Source organism: Spinacia oleracea, chromosome 1, assembly GCF_020520425.1.
Source record: "Spinacia oleracea cultivar Varoflay chromosome 1, BTI_SOV_V1, whole genome shotgun sequence".
NCBI lineage: Eukaryota > Viridiplantae > Streptophyta > Magnoliopsida > Caryophyllales > Amaranthaceae > Spinacia > Spinacia oleracea.
Window position 1 is genome coordinate 80,687,312 of NC_079487.1, and position 19,547 is coordinate 80,706,858.

The 19,547-nt window shown below is 40.0% G+C and overlaps 2 protein-coding genes across 2 annotated transcripts; both read left to right on the plus strand.

Annotated features, from left to right (window-relative positions):
• Positions 1-662: 662 nt before the first annotated feature.
• LOC110775008 (70 kDa peptidyl-prolyl isomerase-like) lies at positions 663-1,331 on the plus strand. Its single transcript, XM_021979612.2, has one exon. The coding sequence runs from the start codon at positions 663-665 to the stop codon at positions 1,329-1,331; it is 669 nt and encodes a 222-aa protein (XP_021835304.2).
• Positions 1,332-16,651: 15,320 nt separating this feature from the next.
• Positions 16,652-18,160, plus strand: LOC110775011 (chlorophyll a-b binding protein CP29.1, chloroplastic). The gene is made up of 2 exons (XM_021979616.2): positions 16,652-17,264; positions 17,631-18,160. The coding sequence occupies exons 1-2, from the start codon at positions 16,758-16,760 to the stop codon at positions 17,982-17,984; spliced, it is 861 nt and encodes a 286-aa protein (XP_021835308.1). The 5' UTR covers positions 16,652-16,757; the 3' UTR covers positions 17,985-18,160.
• Positions 18,161-19,547: the final 1,387 nt, after the last annotated feature.

Below are 19,547 nucleotides of genomic sequence, written 5' to 3' on the forward strand. Positions count from 1 at the left end.
TCCACCTACCATCTCTGGTACCATATTTAAGCCAGTTTGGGGTATCGTCTGTCTGGCGCAGATCCTTAAACTTTTCCTTGAGGGCTATGTAGGAAAAATTGTAAGGCAAGCGATAAATAATCATCTTCGAAATGACATCTCCATTCCTTAGATAAGGTAGGTCCTTCAATGTTGCAAAATAATTGCATGCAAACAGTATCTTCTTCACATAGAGGTGAGGTGGCTCACTATTTAGCTTCTCGAGGTGACTTGAGTTTGATAATTTTGAAGGCAACATACTCCCTGAAGCACATAGCTTAAGGTCTTACTACGCGTTCCCAAAATTTAAACCCCGAAAGAAAGAAATTTAAGTTCGTGGAGTCAAACAATTGCAATGCACAAGTATATGTTTAATCATGAATCGTGATGCAATTAATCACATAAAGCAAAACAAAACATGATCAAAGCTTAAAACGTATTCACATGAAAAATACTTAGCAAATAAACACTTAATTAAAATGCATACTTAGACTAAATATGCCCCTCTTAATCTACCATTTCCTCACTTAAAAGAAATAATAATTTTTGTTTTTTCGTTGTTCTTCTTTCTTTTGGTAGCCATTTCAAATTTGCTATTTCGATTAGTAACTGTTTTCCAATCTTCTGTTTTTCTTCAATTAAAGATGTGTTCTTTGGTAGGTTATGAAAATTTTAGGGGTGAGGTAAATAAACTTCTTACAGAGGGAGATAATATAAAGGAAGAGGATGAAATTTTGATTTCTTTAATTGTAGAGTCAGAAAGCTCAAGAGAAGTGTTGGATCTTTCCAAAGGATTAAAGGAAGAAGGGAATTTGTTGTTCAAGAGTGGGAGCAAAGAGGATGCTTTGGAGAAATATGGATATGCAGGGTTGATACTTGCTTGGTATGTTTTTTATTTGGAAGAGGATAGGAGTATTTTGTTGGATTTGGCTGCTTGTTTTAATAAGAGAAATGAATTTGAACTTATTGGTTATATTTGCTCCATCATCTTGGAATTTAATCCAAATAGTGTTAAGAACTTATTCGGGCGATCCTCAGCTGATATTGAATTAGGTAGAAGGGATTTGGCATACTGGGACTTGTTAACAACTCATAAAATTGATCCTTCAAATTGTGAAGTAGATAAAAAACTTGTGCAAGTTCAGCCTTTTGTCATTGAAAAGGTGCAGAAATCTCGTTCTCAAGGTGGTATTCCAGTTGGACTAGGAATTGGTTTGTTCTCCCCAAAGAAAAAAAAGGTGTTAAAGAACCAGGAACTTACAGTAAGATCCAAAATGACAGCATACAATATTGAGTGTGGAGGAGAACGGTAGTGAACAAGGCAATATAATAGTGGAAGATAAGTTGTTGAATGATTGTTCTGGTGATAAGATATCTTTAACTATGGTGGCAAATGTGGCTAGGGATGATGGGATGGAGTATAGTGAGTCTGATTCCAACAATGATAGCTCTATAGTTACAAAATTTGATATGGCCCCAGAGGGTAATTCGGGCATAGGAGATGATAGTACTTTGAGTAAGAATGTTGAAGTGTTAGTTGATGGAGTTATGGAGGATGATGTAAGTTCCCCCATATTTAAGAATTGTAATCTTACAAGTCCAAATATCGGTTTGTTAACCGAAAAAAGGCTGGCTCCTTTGTTTCTATTTCAAAGAAGGATTATAAAAAATTAATTGCATGAAAGTCTGTCCAATGTGTGAATTCCGGATTGGGTTCCCTTATGCTTATCCGGATAGCATCTAAATCAAGGCATTTGCCACCTAAGGAGGGGGAAGTCCATGGAGAGAGGTTGCCTGCGTCCATAATTCTATTAAGGGAGGAGGATGTTAAAGGTGGTGATAAGAGCACCCTTGAGAGTTTGAAAAGGCAAGGTGAGGAAAAATCATTAACGGTGCAGGATGAAGTGTCCATGGAAGAGGTTGATGATAGTGAATCTTCGAACAACCTAACGGATAATCATCTTAGTAGTGCATTGCTGAGAAGTTCAGCCCGGTGAAAATATCACTCCAACTTTTATTTATCAAAATGATCAAAATCATGCTCTTTCACCTGTGGGAAAAGTGAAGAAGGTCGGGCTTTGTGAGGGGGTCGAAAAAGCACGAGGCTAATGCGTGACCTCGTCCCTCGTGGGTGTGACGTTGTCAGATCAAGTGTAATTGGATTTCCTGTGAGTTTACACCCAATCGACTAGTAATATAGGAGTCGTCATTCAGTTTTTAACGACAATGAGAAAAACTGACAAAACCCGGTTATCGTGACATAAAGGGAGTGCAATTATGTTCGACCACGACGGCCATAGGTTCCCTTGTGATCCCTGGTGTGGGGATCGCTCAACGTACACCCGCAGGGCAGAGATTGAGAGTTCGGGGGACTGTAACTACCGAGAGGAGTGGTCATCGATAACTCCAGAGGCAGGTTATCCTTACTAGCTCAGCATAAATAATTGAAGGGACATGCGTTAAACTATTAAACTATTCTGAATTGATTTTAGAAATGTGCAACACATAACACTAAATCGATCGTGATTATATTATTTAGATTGATTTAAGGTACCTAGCATGATAATTCAATTGTCCAAGGTATTATCTTATTAGGCGTGATAGATCAATCAAGTTAATAGTTTGACAATTTTATAAAAGGGTGATGAAAGTGATTAAATCATATAAGGGACACATTACAACGCACCCTTGAGAGGTGCGTCACGGTTCTCAGAAAACTAACCACTTGGCTTTTCTATTTCTCCTTTTATTTAACGAATCTCGGATTTTTAAGCAGTGTTCCAGTATTTAGGCTTAAATCATCAGCTACAAGGGGTAGGACGCGTTCTGTTCGACTTTTGGGTCGATTGCGACAGAACGCCGGATCAATTTCGCAGCGTGAGGCTAGGCTTAAGGCTAGAGTCAATACTCAGGTTATGGAATTGTGTGTTGTGTTCACGTCGGTTTTTAGGCTATATTTATAGGGAAAGAGTTTGTGGAAAGATAGATCTTTAGAATACGAATCCAAAAAGAATTCGGAGATACGGTCCCAGGTATTTTCAGCGCCCAGGGCTGGGCGCCGAAGATTTCGGCGCCCAGACCCAGGCGTTGAAAATAGGATCTGGGCTGAGCCTTTTGTCAGATCTGGACTCTTAAACACGGAGCTTTTGAGATTTATCCGAGTTTCTTAGTGCGTATTAACTTATGACAGAATGCGTCTGGGCCCATTACGAACTCTAGGTTCGTTAGGAATTTAATTAATACGTAACTCTTATTTTCGAATTATAACAGGAATAGAATTCCTTTTGCCAATTCTATCTCTTTTAGGACTTATGTTGGAGTGCAACACCTAATTCTGACATATTTCTATCTTTTATGACTTTGCCACTTTTAAAAACTACTTCTTACGGCAGTTACTATTCTTAGCAGGTTTCTATAAATAGCAATTTTGGCTGAAATGAAAGGGTGATTGAGATTCGTTATTTTATAGGAGATGCGTTGCCAAGCGGAGATTTATGTTCTCATCATTGAACCTCCCCTTTCGGGAATGGGGACAAAAGCAGGTGTCTACAGTTAGCCCCCACTTTGACCGAGTCTTGGAGTAAGACGATGGTCAAAGTATCAGACGGAGTGCGTCAAACAAGCCATGGTGTATGTGACCTGTTTTGCGAGGGTCTCACGAGCCCTCGAGTGATAACATTTGACTTAAGGGTCATCACTTGAAGTGTTAACACATTCCTCACGTGTCATTGGAATTTGTTAAGTATAGAAACTCCCTCACTTTGTCATTGGAAGTACCTACAGATGTATAGAAACTCCCTCACTTTGTCATTGGAAGTATCTACAGACGTTTTCGAAATCAAAGCTATAAAGTGTAACCAGGCCTGGCCAAGCTCGATCACGAGGTAAAAATATTTTTAAAGATTCTCATTTTCAGGGTTAGCTAAACGAGAAAACCCCCTTATTTTTAGAGGACGTAAAACGAAGGAAAATCCAGTACATCGCTCTTTTTTGGGAAAGCGGAAAACCAATCCTTTGATTTTTGGAAAAGGGAAACCATCTTTTGATTTTTGGAAAAAGATAAACCATCCTTTGATTTTTGGAAAAAGATAAACCATCCTTTGATTTTTGGAAAAGGGAAACCAGGAAAAGTTATCGCTGCAGCGACTAAGGACCTGCGCGATTAGTGACGCAGACCCCGCACGCTGAAGGCGGGCGAGCCTGTCCTGCTGAGGGTGGACGCCCCGTCCGATAGAAGTGGACGAATCTGTTTTGATGTTTTGAAAATAAGGACCTACGCGGTTTGTGACGTAGACCCCACCGGCAGAAGATGGCGAGCCTGTTTTTTGAAGATTTCATTTTATTTTATTTTTTTTTTGTTTTCGAAAACTGAGGACCTGCGCGTTTTAGTGACACAAACCCCGCCCGCTGAAGGTGGGCGAACCTGAATTCGTTTTTCTTGATTTGGGACTCGCATGGTTCTGACGCGAACCTGCCCGATCGAGGTGGGCCAGAACCTATTTCATTTATCATTGGGATTTCTTTTGAGAATTTTTCATTCATTCTTGTAAGAGCGAGTTCTCTCGAGAAATGTTCGGGTTTAGTTGTAACCTGAATGTGGGTTGGCAACGTGTCTAAACGGACCATCGTTTCGTGGCCGTCTGCCTTTCATGGTTTTGAAAAAGTCTTTGCGGCCCATAGGATGTATGTCACCGTTTAGAACTGGCCTAGTTATGCCATTACTTGGGTCCTTGCGGAATGACTGGTGGGACCATATGCGAATGTTAACGGAGACCTTTACCTTGAGGTCGAGTCCGTCTTTTTGAATTTGTCCAAGCACGGGACGCAGCCTGAAAGTGTTGTTTCAACTTGCATCGTATATTTTCTTTCTTTCAAGCCCCCAAGCATTCGTACTTGGTGGTCGCTCTTTGCCAAGAAAAGTGCGTATTTTATAACGTCATTGATCGTGTTTGGATCGTGCTCGTAAGTGCGAGCGACCTTTGTAGTGGTATGCTACTTTGATGAAATCGAGGAGTGCGACTTCATTTTCCGGGCGACAAAGTTTGCTTCATTTTTCAATGATTAATACATCGAGCTTACTTTGGCCCGGATTGATCTTTTGACAAATAAACGCTTTTATTTTGAGAAACCAACGACGTAATGATTTTTTTTTTGTTCCGAAGAATGACCTTGATTATTATACGTTTTTTTTATATTGCTTTGAAAAATGTACACATATTTTTTGAGACGAGTCTAAGTTTCGACATTTGCTTTGACTATTTGGGCTCTAAAAGTGCTTTGGGCTTGATCTTGATTACAACAGGGCCCTGTGTTTACTAACACGGTTTTAGGCATTTTCCTGGTTCGCGTTTTGGAAGAGTTGGGCCTTGGGCTGCATTTTCATCGCCCCAGGCCAGGCGTTAGATATTTCGGCGCCCAGCCTCGGGCGCTGAAAATGCTACCTTAGCAGCCTTTTTTATTTTTCCAGATTTCTCAATGCGTTTCCGAATGGGATCAGGATGATTTCGTGTATGTATAGGGGATTAAGTACGTCTTTCTTTTTTACCACTGCCAACTTCTTCTCTCCTACAATTATCTAGCTTTATCTTTTTCCTACACTTGCCATGTCGATTCATCCTTTCTCCCTCCAACGAGTTGTTAGGCGCTGGCTTAGAACCCTTAATTCTACAGAAAAGGTTTTTTTGAAAGGATACCGCTTAGAGGCACTTTTAGGCTTACAACAAATTAACATTGATTATAACTTTCTGTATGCCGCCCTAAACTTTTGGGATTCTGATCACCATGTTTTTGTTTTTCGGGGCAATGAGGTATGCCCTTTGCCAGATGAATTTTCCGCAATCCTGGGTTATCCTACCAATGCTACTCCTGCTACCCCTGGCACTGTTGAAGAGGGTAAAACAACTATAGGGGCTTTCCTAGGACTAGATGATGACACGCTTGCTGAGATCATTGTGGGTGATAAGGTTAATTTGGCAAAGCTTGCAAAACATCACTTTAGGCCTAGTAAAAACATGACTGAACAGAAATTGAATATCCAGGCACTTGTATTCTGCTTGTTGAACCACTATTTACTGCCGAATAACAATGGTGAGTTTGGTGACATAAGGTTGATTCCCCTGATCAGTCAGATGGAGAGTTGCTATTCCATTATGCCGTTGATTGTTGCCGAGACTTTGTTGGGTGCGGATGAGTTAAAGAAGGATGTCAAGTCTGAAAATTTTAAGGGGAGCCCCCTATTGCTGCAGGTAATTGATCGTTTATTTGCGCGCATATAATTATTTTTTCTTTTCGTTTGCCTCTGCCTGGAGCTGATTTTCAGCGCCCAGGGCTGGGCGTCGGAATTTCTGGCGCCTGGTCCTGGGCGTTGAAAATGCATCCCAGGCCTTATTATTTTTCTGATCGTACCCGTTTTTTGTTCGCAGACTTGGCTCATGGAACGACTTAGGCTTCTAGAAGCTCATGCCGATCCTAAACATTATCGCCCTATAGCCTTAGGCAACCGAAAGTATTTGCACCAAGGCCAGGACGAGGCCGAATGGGCCTCCTATTTTACTCATGGCATATGCTCTATTAAGTGGGTGGTACCGTGATGGGGTTTGACTAATATGACGGGGGGTTCCGAGACGTTAGTTCATATTTCTTTGTTGGGATTATCTCGGCATGTTTACATCTTTCCTTACCGAGTCATGCGACAATACGGCTTAAGGCAGACTATCCCATTTGCTGATACGGTACCACCTAAAGTAGCGGTTTTTTCACGAGCACGGGTTCAAGCGTGGGCTAAGTATTATGGTGGCCTCCCGCGTTGGACCGTGACTACAGATGGCTTTGTGGGTCTTTCCGAGAATTATAAGTTGTGGATGAGTTCCGATGATAAGGCTGTGAGAACTAAGGCTCGAAATGAAGAGCCGGCTGAACTTTTGATACCTCGAGGTAGGGCTAAGTATGAAAACCGTAATCCTGCTAACCCTCGCGAAAACGGCATTAAGACTGTGAAAGCTCGTCCTGATTGAAAGCGAAAGGAAATTCCTCCTCGTTCCAGTTCTAGGCCTAAAAAGGTACCTAACGTGAAGGGGCCTGCTGTTCCCAGAAGAAATGCAAGCTCTCGCGGAGATCATCGTCGGAATAATGTATGGGTTAGGAAAGTTGAGCCCCCAGTAGAACCAGTGGCTGATCGAATTGATGTCGATAATTCTTACCCTACTATTGTTTGTGCCCTTGAGGCTGAGCGGGCTATAGCTGTTCAGACTGAAGATGTTTCTGAGGCCTTGGCATCCTTGGAAGTTAGTGTCAAGGAGCCTGTTCTTATGGAGATCGACATAGGGGCAGCGCATAAGCCCGTGGGGGTGGACCCTGCGAACATTGCCCTCTACAAAACTTTATTTGATGATCCGGAAGAACTCGAGTAGTGTAGTTCTTGCTAGGGTGTAGGTGCCTTTTATTTATTTCAGTTGTGTTTGTTTTTTCATTCCTTAGCACTTTGGTTTTCCTTCTTATTATTTTTAAATATTAATAAAGGCGTAATTTTATTTTTCTGGTTTCTTTGCTTTCTTGTTCTCGTTTTGCTTCTCTTTTTTATTTGCTCATTTCCAACACTTATGCACGTTATATTTTTATTTGATTGGACCGAATCCATAAATAGGATTGCCTACGTATCCTTGTTAAATAACTTTCACTTAGAATCAGGTCGCGCGTAGTTCTAGCTAGAATGAATTCTAGGATGCCGAATTTGATAAGTATGTTCTGAGATGGAAACATATTATTTGAAACGGTAGAATAGACGAAGTTTATTTTAATCTGCTGCTTTGCCGTAAGTCGAAATTTTCTTTATGATTTTTTTTGAGTACATGTATTTTGCGCATCGTTTTTTTTCATGTGTTTTTTTTGTGGTATGTATATCTGAATACGTGAACACGTGCTGTACCCCCCCCCCCCCAAGTGTTTGTTATTTTTTCGTGTATGTGCGGATAAAATGACGAGCACTTCTGGGTAAACTTCGGCAAGCAGAGAGTTTCAACGCCCAGACTAGGGCGTTAATGATTTCGGCGCCCAGTTCTGGGCGCTGAAAATGATTTCTGGGGTGATTTTTGGCGTGCTGCTTCTTTTCTTTCACATGTTTCTTTCTTTTATTTCTTTTTCTTTGTTTTGTTTTACTTTTTATTCATCAGAAATCAATTTTGACACTATTTCGGAAGCTTTTTGGACTGTTAGCATGAAATGCATTTTCGTCCGGATTAAGTTTATCTATTCTTGACTCAAAACGGCTTTGAAAATAGAGTTAGGGTGCGAAAGATGTGAAGATCTTTGTGTAGGGCTTTTGGGTGGGTTGAGGTGTGCGTTGTTAATGAAGGGTATGGTGGGGTTACGTTTTATTAATTTTCTTTTTAAGCAACATTTGCATTCGTTTTGGATTTGATTTCCTTTGATTTCTTTGGGTTGCATGGGTTGATTTTTATGATTGCACGGATTGACCTTTATGTCTTGGAGGTACGGTCTATTTTGTGGATTTCGAGAATTGGTTTTGATGTCACGATTCAAGACCGAGTGGGCCTTGCTATTGGGCCTAAAGTGGGTCGCTTCCTTATATTTTTTTGATTTTATTTTTGCAAATATGATTAGTGCTTGTTGTGTTAGAGCAATTTCTTTTTAGGAGAAATCTTACGCCTTTATTAATAAAGTAAGGAAAACACACTGAAATAAATTGGCCTATATTCTAAGGGGTCTTAGGACCATCTCTAGAGTTTTATTTTTTTCTATCATCTAAAGAACTACTAGGCGTTTTGCTAAAGTGCTCTCTATGGCTCAAGCCTTTGGTTTAGTCTCGTAGAACTTTGGTCCTTCGCCTGTACTCATCTTGAACTATATTCCCTTTGCATTGACCCACTGATATGTCTTCACCCATCCGTTCTCGGTCTCTTCTGGTGTTGATATAGGAGTGATTTACCGGGTTGGATTGAAACCTTCATCTTGTAGGGCTAGGGTAGTTATTACAGTCTCGTCCTCCATAGGCCTCGATTCGTTAAACAATGTCCATAGAGCTTGGTCGTCTAATATTTCAACTATTTCAGTCTTGGTGAGGTGGGGTGCCTCATCCATAGTGTGACAGTCATGGAAAATCTCAAATCCGGGTTTTAGCAGGCCATTCCGAACAAAGGGTTCAGGGAAGTCGCAGCATGGGTGTTCTTCTCCTTCTCGGACAAACATACCGTTAAGGGTTCTTTGGTATGGGGGAAGAAGGGTGGCTTGTTTTGTCTTGGCTGGCTTAAGGCATAGCCTAGACAAGTGGTCAGCAATATCTTCCTCCGTTGGTGTATAGCCTAGACCAAAGGGAGTAGTTTTTTTGGGTGGGGGATGGAACATGTTGTTCTTCTTCCTTATGCCCAATGGAGTTCCCGGGAAATAGCCTTGAGCTAGCAATATTTTAGGGATGACCCGGGACGCTCGCGGGTCTAGAAATGCTAAATTGTAGTCCTCAATGACTTGGATGACTTCATCCACTTGAAAACCGTAAAGGTCTTCTGCAGCATCGGTCGTTTCGACCATAGTACAACTGACGTCGAGAGGAGGGGCGCGTATTTCCAGAATTACCCCGTTATGGTTAAGTTTAACCATCTGGTGCAAGGTAGAAGCCACACCTCCTAAGTCATGGAGCCAAGGGCGCCCTAAGAGGAGGTTGAAAGTGGGCTTGATGTCAATTATCTGAAACTCCGTGGTGCGTGCCACAGGCCCTGTTTGTATTGTGAGGTTGATTTTTCCCAACACAGGCCTTCGAGAGTTATCATAGGCTCGCACCCCTTGCGTGGAGGTTTGGAAGTCATCAATTCCTAGCCCCAAGCAATGGGCGGTTCGCAATGGGCAAACATTTACCGCTGAACCGTTATCTACGAGTGCTAGGGGAATGTTTTGTCCTTTGCATCCAACCACTAGATAGAGAGCCTTATTGTGGGCGCCTCCTTCTTTAGGTAAGTCTTTGTCAGTAAAAACTATTGCTTTTTCCTCAACATCTCTCGTGACGTGGTTAACCAACGAGTCAGGTGTGATGTCCGTAGGGACTGAGATGAGGTCAAGTGAGCGAATAAGTTTTTCACGATGTTCCTTTGAAGTGCACATGAGATCCCAGATGGTAATCTCGGCTTTGGTTCTTTTTAGTTGCTTCAAGAAAGGATTTTCGATGACTTCTGCGACGGTGGTGTGCCGCATGTTTTCAGGAGTCTGTCTGACTGGGATGTCGTCCACGGGAGGTGGGCGAATATCCTGTTGGTATACCCTTCCGGACCGAGTGAGATTGTCAACTTCGGGCTCTTGAGGGGTGGTGTCAATGGGAGCATGCCCGGGCCAAGTTTCAGTAAAGAGGTCCTGGCCCGATACTTGGGACAGGTAGATATCTTCAGCATCATCATCCCACACACCGCACACTTCTCTCTTGATTCGATCCATAGGACCATGGCGAGTGGTGCACCTTGGGGCTTAATATACACCGTAGGGTCAAAGTTCATATTTTCCGGTTGATCGAGAGAGATGTGACAAGAGCCGAGTGGGCTCTTGTTGTTGTTGGGTTTGCCAACGTTAGGGAGGGGTATTATTTCATCCTCTATCATATCCTGGATCGTGTTTTTTAGATTCCAGCAGTTTTCAGTATCATGCCCATTTCCTTGATGGAACTCGCAGCGGGCGCCCTCGACCCAGTATTTATTTTTGAATGGAGGGTCGCGTATGGCGCCTATGGGCCTTAGTTTTCCTTGTTTGGTTAGTCTTTGGAAGGCTTGTACTAGAGTCGACCCGAGTGGGGCAAACTTTCGGTCTCAGGTCCACCTTCCGGGGCTCCTTCGGGTTGGTGTTTCTTCTACGGCGTGGACCTCTTGGGCTTGAGGCGTGTGGCCCCTGTTGTAGGTATTACTTTTGTATACAGGCTTGCTTTGTACTGTTTTTGTGAGGTCATCCTCGATCTTTATTCCTACATCGTAAACCCTCTTGAAGGTGTCAAGGCCCAAGTATCTAAGATGTTGTTTATAAGCTGGGTCTAGGTTGTCAATGAATTTTTGGACCAATTCAGTTTCAGGAGGCCTATTGATTAGTTGGGCCGCTTGGTCCCTCCATCTAGCGAAGTAGGTCGTGAAACCTTCATTTTTCTTTTGGAAGAGGACTTCCAGCTCGCGCATGGTAACTTGAAAATCCATGTTCGACGAGTATTGCTTGATGAAGACATTGACAAAGTCCTCCCAAGTAGGGAAGAGCTTAGGGTCCTGGTGGTAGTACCATTTGAGGGGCACAGGTTCCAAGGACAAAGGAAAGGCAGGCAGATACATGGACTTGTCCACACCTTTCAAGTTTATGGCATTCACAAAGCTCAAGAGATGATCACGGGGATTGTCCGTGGCTTTGAACTTTGGTAAGTCGGATGAACTAAACTTTTCCGGTAGTTTGCCGGGAAAAGGTTCGGGATCGAGGGAGAAATACTTGCTCCCCATAGTTTGCTGCAGAACCATTTTTTCGATCTTCTTCTCGTTATCGAGGCCATGTTTGGCTTGCGCAGCCGCTAAGGATTCGTTTTCCATTTTTAGTTGATTCATAAGTAGGGTCATTTGGGCCATTTGGTCCCGCAGCTTTTCCATGGACATGTTTGAGGGTGCGAATCGAGGTTGGGGAATCGGAGATCCTTGAAAGGGGGAGTGACGGATGGAGCTTGGAGTTGCTAAACCTTGTGTTGGTAATGTATCTTCGAGACGTACTAACCTTTGATTTTCAGATCGACGCCAAGTGGCAGAACCAGCCCTATGCATAAGACAAGCTAAAGTTTAGGCCCATAGTTAAGCATTACTTAGTCTAGACTTTTGACTCTTCCTATCGGTTTTCTATTCTCACTCTTGTTGGTACATTTTGGCTTTTCTTTTGGTCATTCTTTAGGTTTTCGAAACACTTGCCCGCGTGACATTCAAAGTTATATTAACTGGCATGCTTGGTTTCGGTGCCGAACATTGTCATCATAGGGGGCCTAATGACGACGCAAGGAGTTATTTATTTTATAAGTCGTTTTTAGAATTGAGTGCCTTTTTCATACGTCCTCGTAGAAAATTTGTTATGAATTTTTTTATTGCTACGTATATTTTGTGCGAGGGCACCGAGGCTGCGGTGCCTGGCCAAAAGGCCAAGCAGCAACTTCAGCGCCCAGCAAGGGCGATGAAATAATTGGCGCCCAGCCAGGGGCGTTGAAAATGCGTCCCTGGCTGGTAATCGTATTCTGTTCGTCTATTTTTTTTTGTACATACGACTTAATTTTGCGTGCTTGCCCAATAACGTCCTTTGCGCGTTATGCAGCGTCGTGGGATCCGTTACAGGCCGTCCTGGGCGTCGCTTATTTTTGTGGCGATCGCTCGGGACTGCGGGACACGTATTTAGGTATAACTCTTTGGCCAATTGGTGTTTATGAATGTTTGGGCAATTTTTAGGGTCGTTGGTTTTCTAGCGTTATTTTTCACACACAATCACAACACAATCACATAATTCGCTACACATAACTAACATTACAACATGAAGCAAAAATAATATGTCACGTAGTTTATGTTAGGCTTCTATGGGTAATATTTGCGTCGGCTTGGTACCGCTTCTATCGTAGATCCAACACATGCCCCGGTCGAGGTAGTGCATTCAACAGACAAATTTCGTCCCAAGAGGCCAATCACGATGTAAGCCAAGGGGGCATGCACCAATGAGAGGGACCTTAGTGGGCGAGCGATTGGGTTTGGGACGGGTGTACTACTAGCGAAAAGTGCCGAGTGGACAACATTCGAAGCGTATGCACCCCCCGGTTGGCGATGGGTATCCTTAGTCCCAACTCCCGAGATGAAACATGCCAAGGGAGCCGAGATTCGTTATGCGGTTCTGTCCGTTCACATTAATATGCTGATTTTCAGGTCGTCCCAACTTGATAAGGAAATAAACGCGGAGTAGGACCGTTTCACCCTTTGGCTATTTTGATTACCTACGAGCACGAGTATTTCATTAACGTTCCCCAGTGGAGTCGCCACTGTGAGGGGGTCGAAAAAGCACGAGGCTAATGCGTGACCTCGTCCCTCGTGGGCGTGACGTTGTCAGATCAAGTGTAATTGGATTTCCTGTGAGTTTACACCCAATCGACTAGTAATATAGGAGTGGTCATTCAGTTTTTAACGACAATGAGAAAAACTGACAAAACCCGGTTATCGTGACATAAAGGGAGTGCAATTATGTTCGACCACGACGGCCATAGGTTCCCTTGTGATCCCTGGTGTGGGGATCGCTCAACGTACACCCGCTGGGCAGAGATTGAGAGTTCGGGGGACTGTAACTACCAAGAGGAGTGCTCATCGATAACTCCAGAGGCAGGTTATCCTTACTAGCTCAGCATATATAATTGAAGGGACATGCGTTAAACTATTAAACTATTCTGAATTGATTTTAGCAATATGCAACACATAACACTAAATCGATCGTGATTATCTTATTTAGATTGATTTAAGGTATCTAGCATGATAATTCAATTGTCCAAGGTATTATCTTATTAGGCGTGATAGATCAATCAAGTTAATAGTTTGACAATTTTATAAAAGGGTGATGAAAGCGATTAAATCATATGAGGGACACATTACAACGCACCCTTGAGAGGTGCGTCACGGTTCTCAGAAAACTAACCACTTGGCTTTGCTACTTCTCCTTTTATTTAACGAATCTCGGGTTTCTAAGCAATGTTCCAGTATTTAGGCTTAAATCATCAGCTACAAGGGGCAGGACGCGTTCTGTTCGACTTTTGGGTCGATTGCGACAGAACGCCGGATCAATTTCGCAGCGTGAGGCTAGGCTTAAGGCTAGAGTCAATACTCAGGTTATGGAATTGTGTGTTGTGTTCACGTCGGTTTTTAGGCTATATTTATAGGGAAAGAGTTTGTGGAAAGATAGATCTTTAGAATACGAATCCAAAAAGAATTCGGAGATACGGCCCCAGGTATTTTCAGCGCCCAGGGCTGGGCGCCGAAGATTTCGGCGCCCAGACCCAGGCGTTGAAAATAGGATCTGGGCCGAGCCTTTTGTCAGATCTGGACTCTTAAACACGGAGCTTTTGAGATTTATCCGAGTTTCTTAGTGCGTATTAACTTATGACTGAATGCGTCTGGGCCCGAACTCTAGGTTCATTAGGAATTTAATTAATACGTAACTCTTATTTTCGAATTATAACAGGAATAGAATTCCTTTTGCCAATTCTATCTCTTTTAGGACTTATGTTGGAGTGCAACACCTAATTCTGACAGATTTCTATCTTTTATGACTTTGCCACTTTTAACAACTACTTCTTACGGCAGTTACTATTCTTAGCATGTTTCTATAAATAGCAGTTTTGGCTGAAATGAAAGGGTGATTGAGATTCGTTATTTTATAGGAGATGCGTTGCCAAGCGGAGATTTATGTTCTCATCGTCGAACATTCCCTTTCGGGAAAGGGGACACAATCAGGTGTCTACAGGCTTCGAGAGAAGATAGTCACCCCGAGAAAGCGAATGGCTATAAGGAATCATGTCTCTAGAGATCATTATCATTGTCACCCCTACGTTGGAAGTCTCTAATCAACCAAAGAAGAAGCATATGTCTATTTCTTTTGGTATTAGCTTTGAGTCCTTAAATAGTTGTATTGAGTCTTGTTCTAGTATTCTCAAGTCGTGTGCTAGTATTGTAGAGTCTTATTGTATGTTATACTAGTAAGGTCAAAGGTCAATGATTCTGATGGAGTTAGTTATAAATAATTAATAATTAATAAATAATAATTAATAATTAATAAATAATAATTAATAACTAATAATTAATAATTACTAATTAATAACTAATAACTAATAACTAATAACTAATAATTAATAATTAATAATTAATAATTAATAATTAATAATTAATAATTAATAATTAATAATTAATAATTAATAATTAATAATTAATAATTAATAATTAATAATTAATAATTAATAATTAATAATTAATAATTAATAATTAATAATTAATAATTAATAATTAATAATTAATAATTAATAATTAATAATTAATAATTAATAATTAATAATTAATAATTAATAATTAATAATTAATAATTAATAATTAATAATTAATAATTAATAATTAATAATTAATAATTAATACTCCATCCATTCTTAAATATTAGTCTTGTTTTGATTTTTCAACTCGTTTCAACTCAATATTTAAACGTAAATATCTCCAAATACGTATGTTAAAAAAAATATGATATTGTTAAACTACACATTAAGACGAACAAAATAAGATCTCAAATGAATATGTTTTGAAGTACGTATTGGAAAGAAATTAGAAGATTCTATTTGATTGTGAATAGTGTCAAGATTCCAAATGGGACTAATATTCGAGAACAGAGGGGGTAATTAAATATTAATAATTAGTAATCTATAGTTAATTACAAAATACTAATAAAAAATGTTAATTAATCTAAATAATAAATAACTAGTATAGGCCCGTGCTAATGCACGGGATTTCTATAAAATTAGAAGTAAATAAAATAGTGCATTTGATTTAGAATACTTACTCTGTAGATTATAATGGTAATAACACAAATAGGGAGTAGTTATGAAATTAATAAATCAATGATACATCTATGTCTATATGAGAAATCTTTATTTAATGATGTTAGACAATTGAAATGTTGGTAGATGCCTAAGACAAAATGTCATATTCTAAGTTATAAATTGTATGGTTTAACTAACCATTTGACTGAAGTACCTACTCTTTTTTTTTTTAATTAAATTGATTAAATATACATCAAATGCAGAACTAAAATGACGTTTCTATACTTGTTAGAATGATTCGAACTATTTTTCAATTTATTTCATAATTTTTGAAGATTTGTTTCGAAATAATAAGTCATGATTATTTATGTTATTCAAATTTTCATTCTAAGGATATACAACCTAATTTTCCTTATTTATTTTTGTATTTATAATACATTCATTTAATACAAAATTTGCTATTTCCTTCTTTGTGAATGGTATTTTTCCTTTTATTGTTAGTTTGAATTCTCCTTTATTTTTTTCTTACTTAATTAGTGCTTGATTGAAGTTGTGAATTGATTACTTGCCTTTTGAGTGAGTATAATGTGACAATTGACGTGGCGTAGGTGAGAAGGGGGTATCGGGGGTTTGCTCACCTCTCATTAATCATCATTTTGCTTTAATAATAAATAATTAATAACTCCCATGAATATGTAGGTTGATAATAATAGGGGATGTTGTTTCTCTGTTTTTTTTAATGCATGTTTGAATCCACTGCAAAAAAGAAAAAAGAAAATATTGATTCGGGATTAATTGAATTCGAATACCAATCGAGTATACATCTGGACAATTTTGGCAGATAAAAACGAAAAAAATGAAGTTCTTTCATTAAAAAAAAAAACCAGCTAAGCTTCAAAAGTGGGGCAGTGAAATGACATGTACACTTGCTTCACTCATTAGATTACGAAAATCAGATAAGATAAGGCCCAAAGTCCCTCACCCGTTAGATCGATATTCTACCTCCATCCAACGCCATAGAAATGCCCACATTAGATAGCCCATTACCCAAACATCTGAAATATAACACCCCACCAAATACATTTCATAGCATTAAATCAAAGTGTTTTTGAGTCCAAAAATCTCAACACACTCCCCCCTCTTACCACTCATAACATAACCACCACTAGTCTACTAAAAAAAACAAAACATGGCCTCGGCTTCGGCCTCTGCCGCCGCTACCTCGTCTTTCATCGGGACCCGCCTTACAGAGGTGCCATCGAACTCAGGCAAGGTCACATGCCGGTTTGGGTTCGGAGCCAAGAAGGTGGCCAAGAAAGCCCAACCTAAATCAGGCTTTAGCACAGACCGGCCATTATGGTACCCTGGTGCCAAGGCCCCAGAATATTTAGATGGGAGTTTAGTTGGTGATTATGGGTTTGACCCATTTGGTCTTGGAAAGCCTGCAGAGTATTTGCAATATGACTATGATGGTTTGGACCAAAACTTGGCCAAGAACTTAGCTGGTGATATTATTGGAACACGAACAGAATCAGCGGATGTAAAGTCCACATCCCTGCAGCCATACAGTGAAGTTTTCGGACTTCAGAGGTTCAGGGAGTGTGAGCTGATCCATGGAAGATGGGCTATGTTGGCTACTCTTGGTGCTCTCACTGTTGAGGGGCTCACTGGTATCACTTGGCAAGATGCTGGCAAGGTCAGTATAATATTATCTCTTTATTGTTAACAATATTTTATGCTCTCAAGTCTCAACCTTTTATTTATATGCAAGGATATGACGATAATATCATACAACTTCTATTTCTTTTCCCATTCACTTAACTTCATTGCTTATCACTTGCTCAATAAAACAAATACTTATAATAAAAACGGTGTTCTGACGAGTTATAAAATACTACTTAAACCGTCTGATATAAAACCTACTCACTAACTCAGTTGGTGTAATGTAACAGTTTACATGATTACATTTGAATTAATTTGATAACCATGTAGAATTGGTGGAGGAATACTATAGCAGTTGAAGTTCCTTTATAACACTTTGTTCTTTGATTATATTTTGAAGGTGGAACTAATTGAAGGATCATCTTACCTTGGCCAACCACTTCCCTTTTCAATGACCACATTGATATGGATCGAGGTGTTGGTCATCGGATACATCGAGTTCCAGAGGAATGCAGAGCTTGACACAGAAAAGAGGCTTTACCCAGGTGGAACCTTCGACCCATTGGGCTTAGCATCTGACCCGGAAAAGAAGCCAATCCTTCAATTGGCAGAGATCAAGCATGCCAGGCTAGCTATGGTTGGTTTCCTTGGGTTTGCTGTACAAGCTGCTGTTACCGGTAAAGGTCCGCTAAACAACTGGGTGACCCATTTGAGCGACCCACTCCACACTACTATCTTGGACAGGTTCCTGTAGAGTGACTATTTGGATGGGATCCTATAGATTAAGCATCCTAAAGTGCCCATAATATAGGGTTCAATGTGTAGTTCAGGATTGCCTACGCTGTTATCTTGTACCAGTACTGTAAAGAGTGGATTATTGGCACTTGAAGTAGAATGGAGAACGCATTCTATAGACAGTTTATATGATAATTATTGGTAAATTAAATCTGTAGAATCGACCGAATAATATCATCAAAACTGGTTAGTTGTCACAAATCTATCATCTTAGGGATATCACCCAAATGAAAGGGAAGAAAAGTCACTAAAACTTAATTTCAAAAGAAATACGAAACAAAGGAATCACTCCAAATGCTTCCTCCAATACTATTAAAACACTCATCGATCATACTCAAACTAATAAACCACAATCTATATTAGCTCATCCTAAACCGGAGGATTGCAGTTTCCCCAATATTGGCGGTTTGGTCTCAAAAAGAGGTGATCCCGAATAAATGGGGGCATAGGGCACTTCCTATATTTAGTGAGTTAAACTTAACTCTCATTACATTCCTTAAGTCCTTGATGATACTCTTGATAAGTTGTCAAAGATCAGCTACATTGCTACAATGGGATATAAAGGTTATTTTTATTTTTACAAATGGTGTAACTTGTATCCGACACTACTGTTAGTTGTTTGTTTGACATTCTAAATCATGGGAAATAAAGAGGTTGTTAGGTAGACATGAGGCTAGAAAATGAAACTACGCATAAATACCTAGTCGCCCAGTAAGTAGAACTTCACCTGATCAGCCAAACAAGAAGTTTAAAAAATACTTCGTATAAGGGAAATCGCAAATACAAGGAAATCTATACCTAGTATTTAAAAAGGGAGACCACATTTGATTAGATGACATGTGTCAACATATTTGATTAGATGACACGTGTCATCCATTCTTTCCTCCATCAATTTGGTTTTTATTTTATTTTCTTTGTTGTTTGATATGTTATACAACTTCAATCGCTTCTTTCACTCCATATTCCTAATATGACATCAATTCACCAATTTATCCATTCAACTTTTCCCACTCTATCTTCCCGATTAACACTCAATATTAACACTATTTAATTTACGGATTTTTCATGAAATGACCCCGAGGTTTGCGTTAATGCACCAAATACCCCTAATGTTTCCAGAATGCACCAAATACCCCCGAGGTTTAAAACAATAACACCAAATGCCCTTAATGAGCATTTTCTGTCTATTCCGTTAACTTTCCGTTAAAATTAAGTTAATTTTTTTTCTTTTTTTTCCCTTTATCTTTCTGTATCTTTCTCTTTCCCTTTTCAATCTCCATTGTTAACCCATTATTTCACCTTCACATTCCTTGGGCTTTTTGAAAATCCCCAACCCCATTGCTTCCCCTTTCAAAGATTCAGATCAACTCAACCTAAATCAATCACATTTGATTTTCGCACCTCCTCAAAATTCACAAACCTTAACAAAAATATTATCCCCAAATCAACAATATTGGGGGATTCCAATCTATATTCCCCAGACCTACAACCACCCTCTTCTTCTTCTTTTCTTTCTTTAACC

Bases quoted from the DNA above. Each gene is read 5' to 3' on its own strand.
- LOC110775008 (XM_021979612.2), top strand. From the start codon at position 663: ATGTGTTCTTTGGTAGGTTATGAAAATTTTAGGGGTGAGGTAAATAAA.
- LOC110775011 (XM_021979616.2), top strand. From the start codon at position 16,758: ATGGCCTCGGCTTCGGCCTCTGCCGCCGCTACCTCGTCTTTCATCGGG. The intron at 17,265-17,630 runs GTCAGTATAATA...TATATTTTGAAG, and splicing joins CTTGGCAAGATGCTGGCAAG to GTGGAACTAATTGAAGGATC.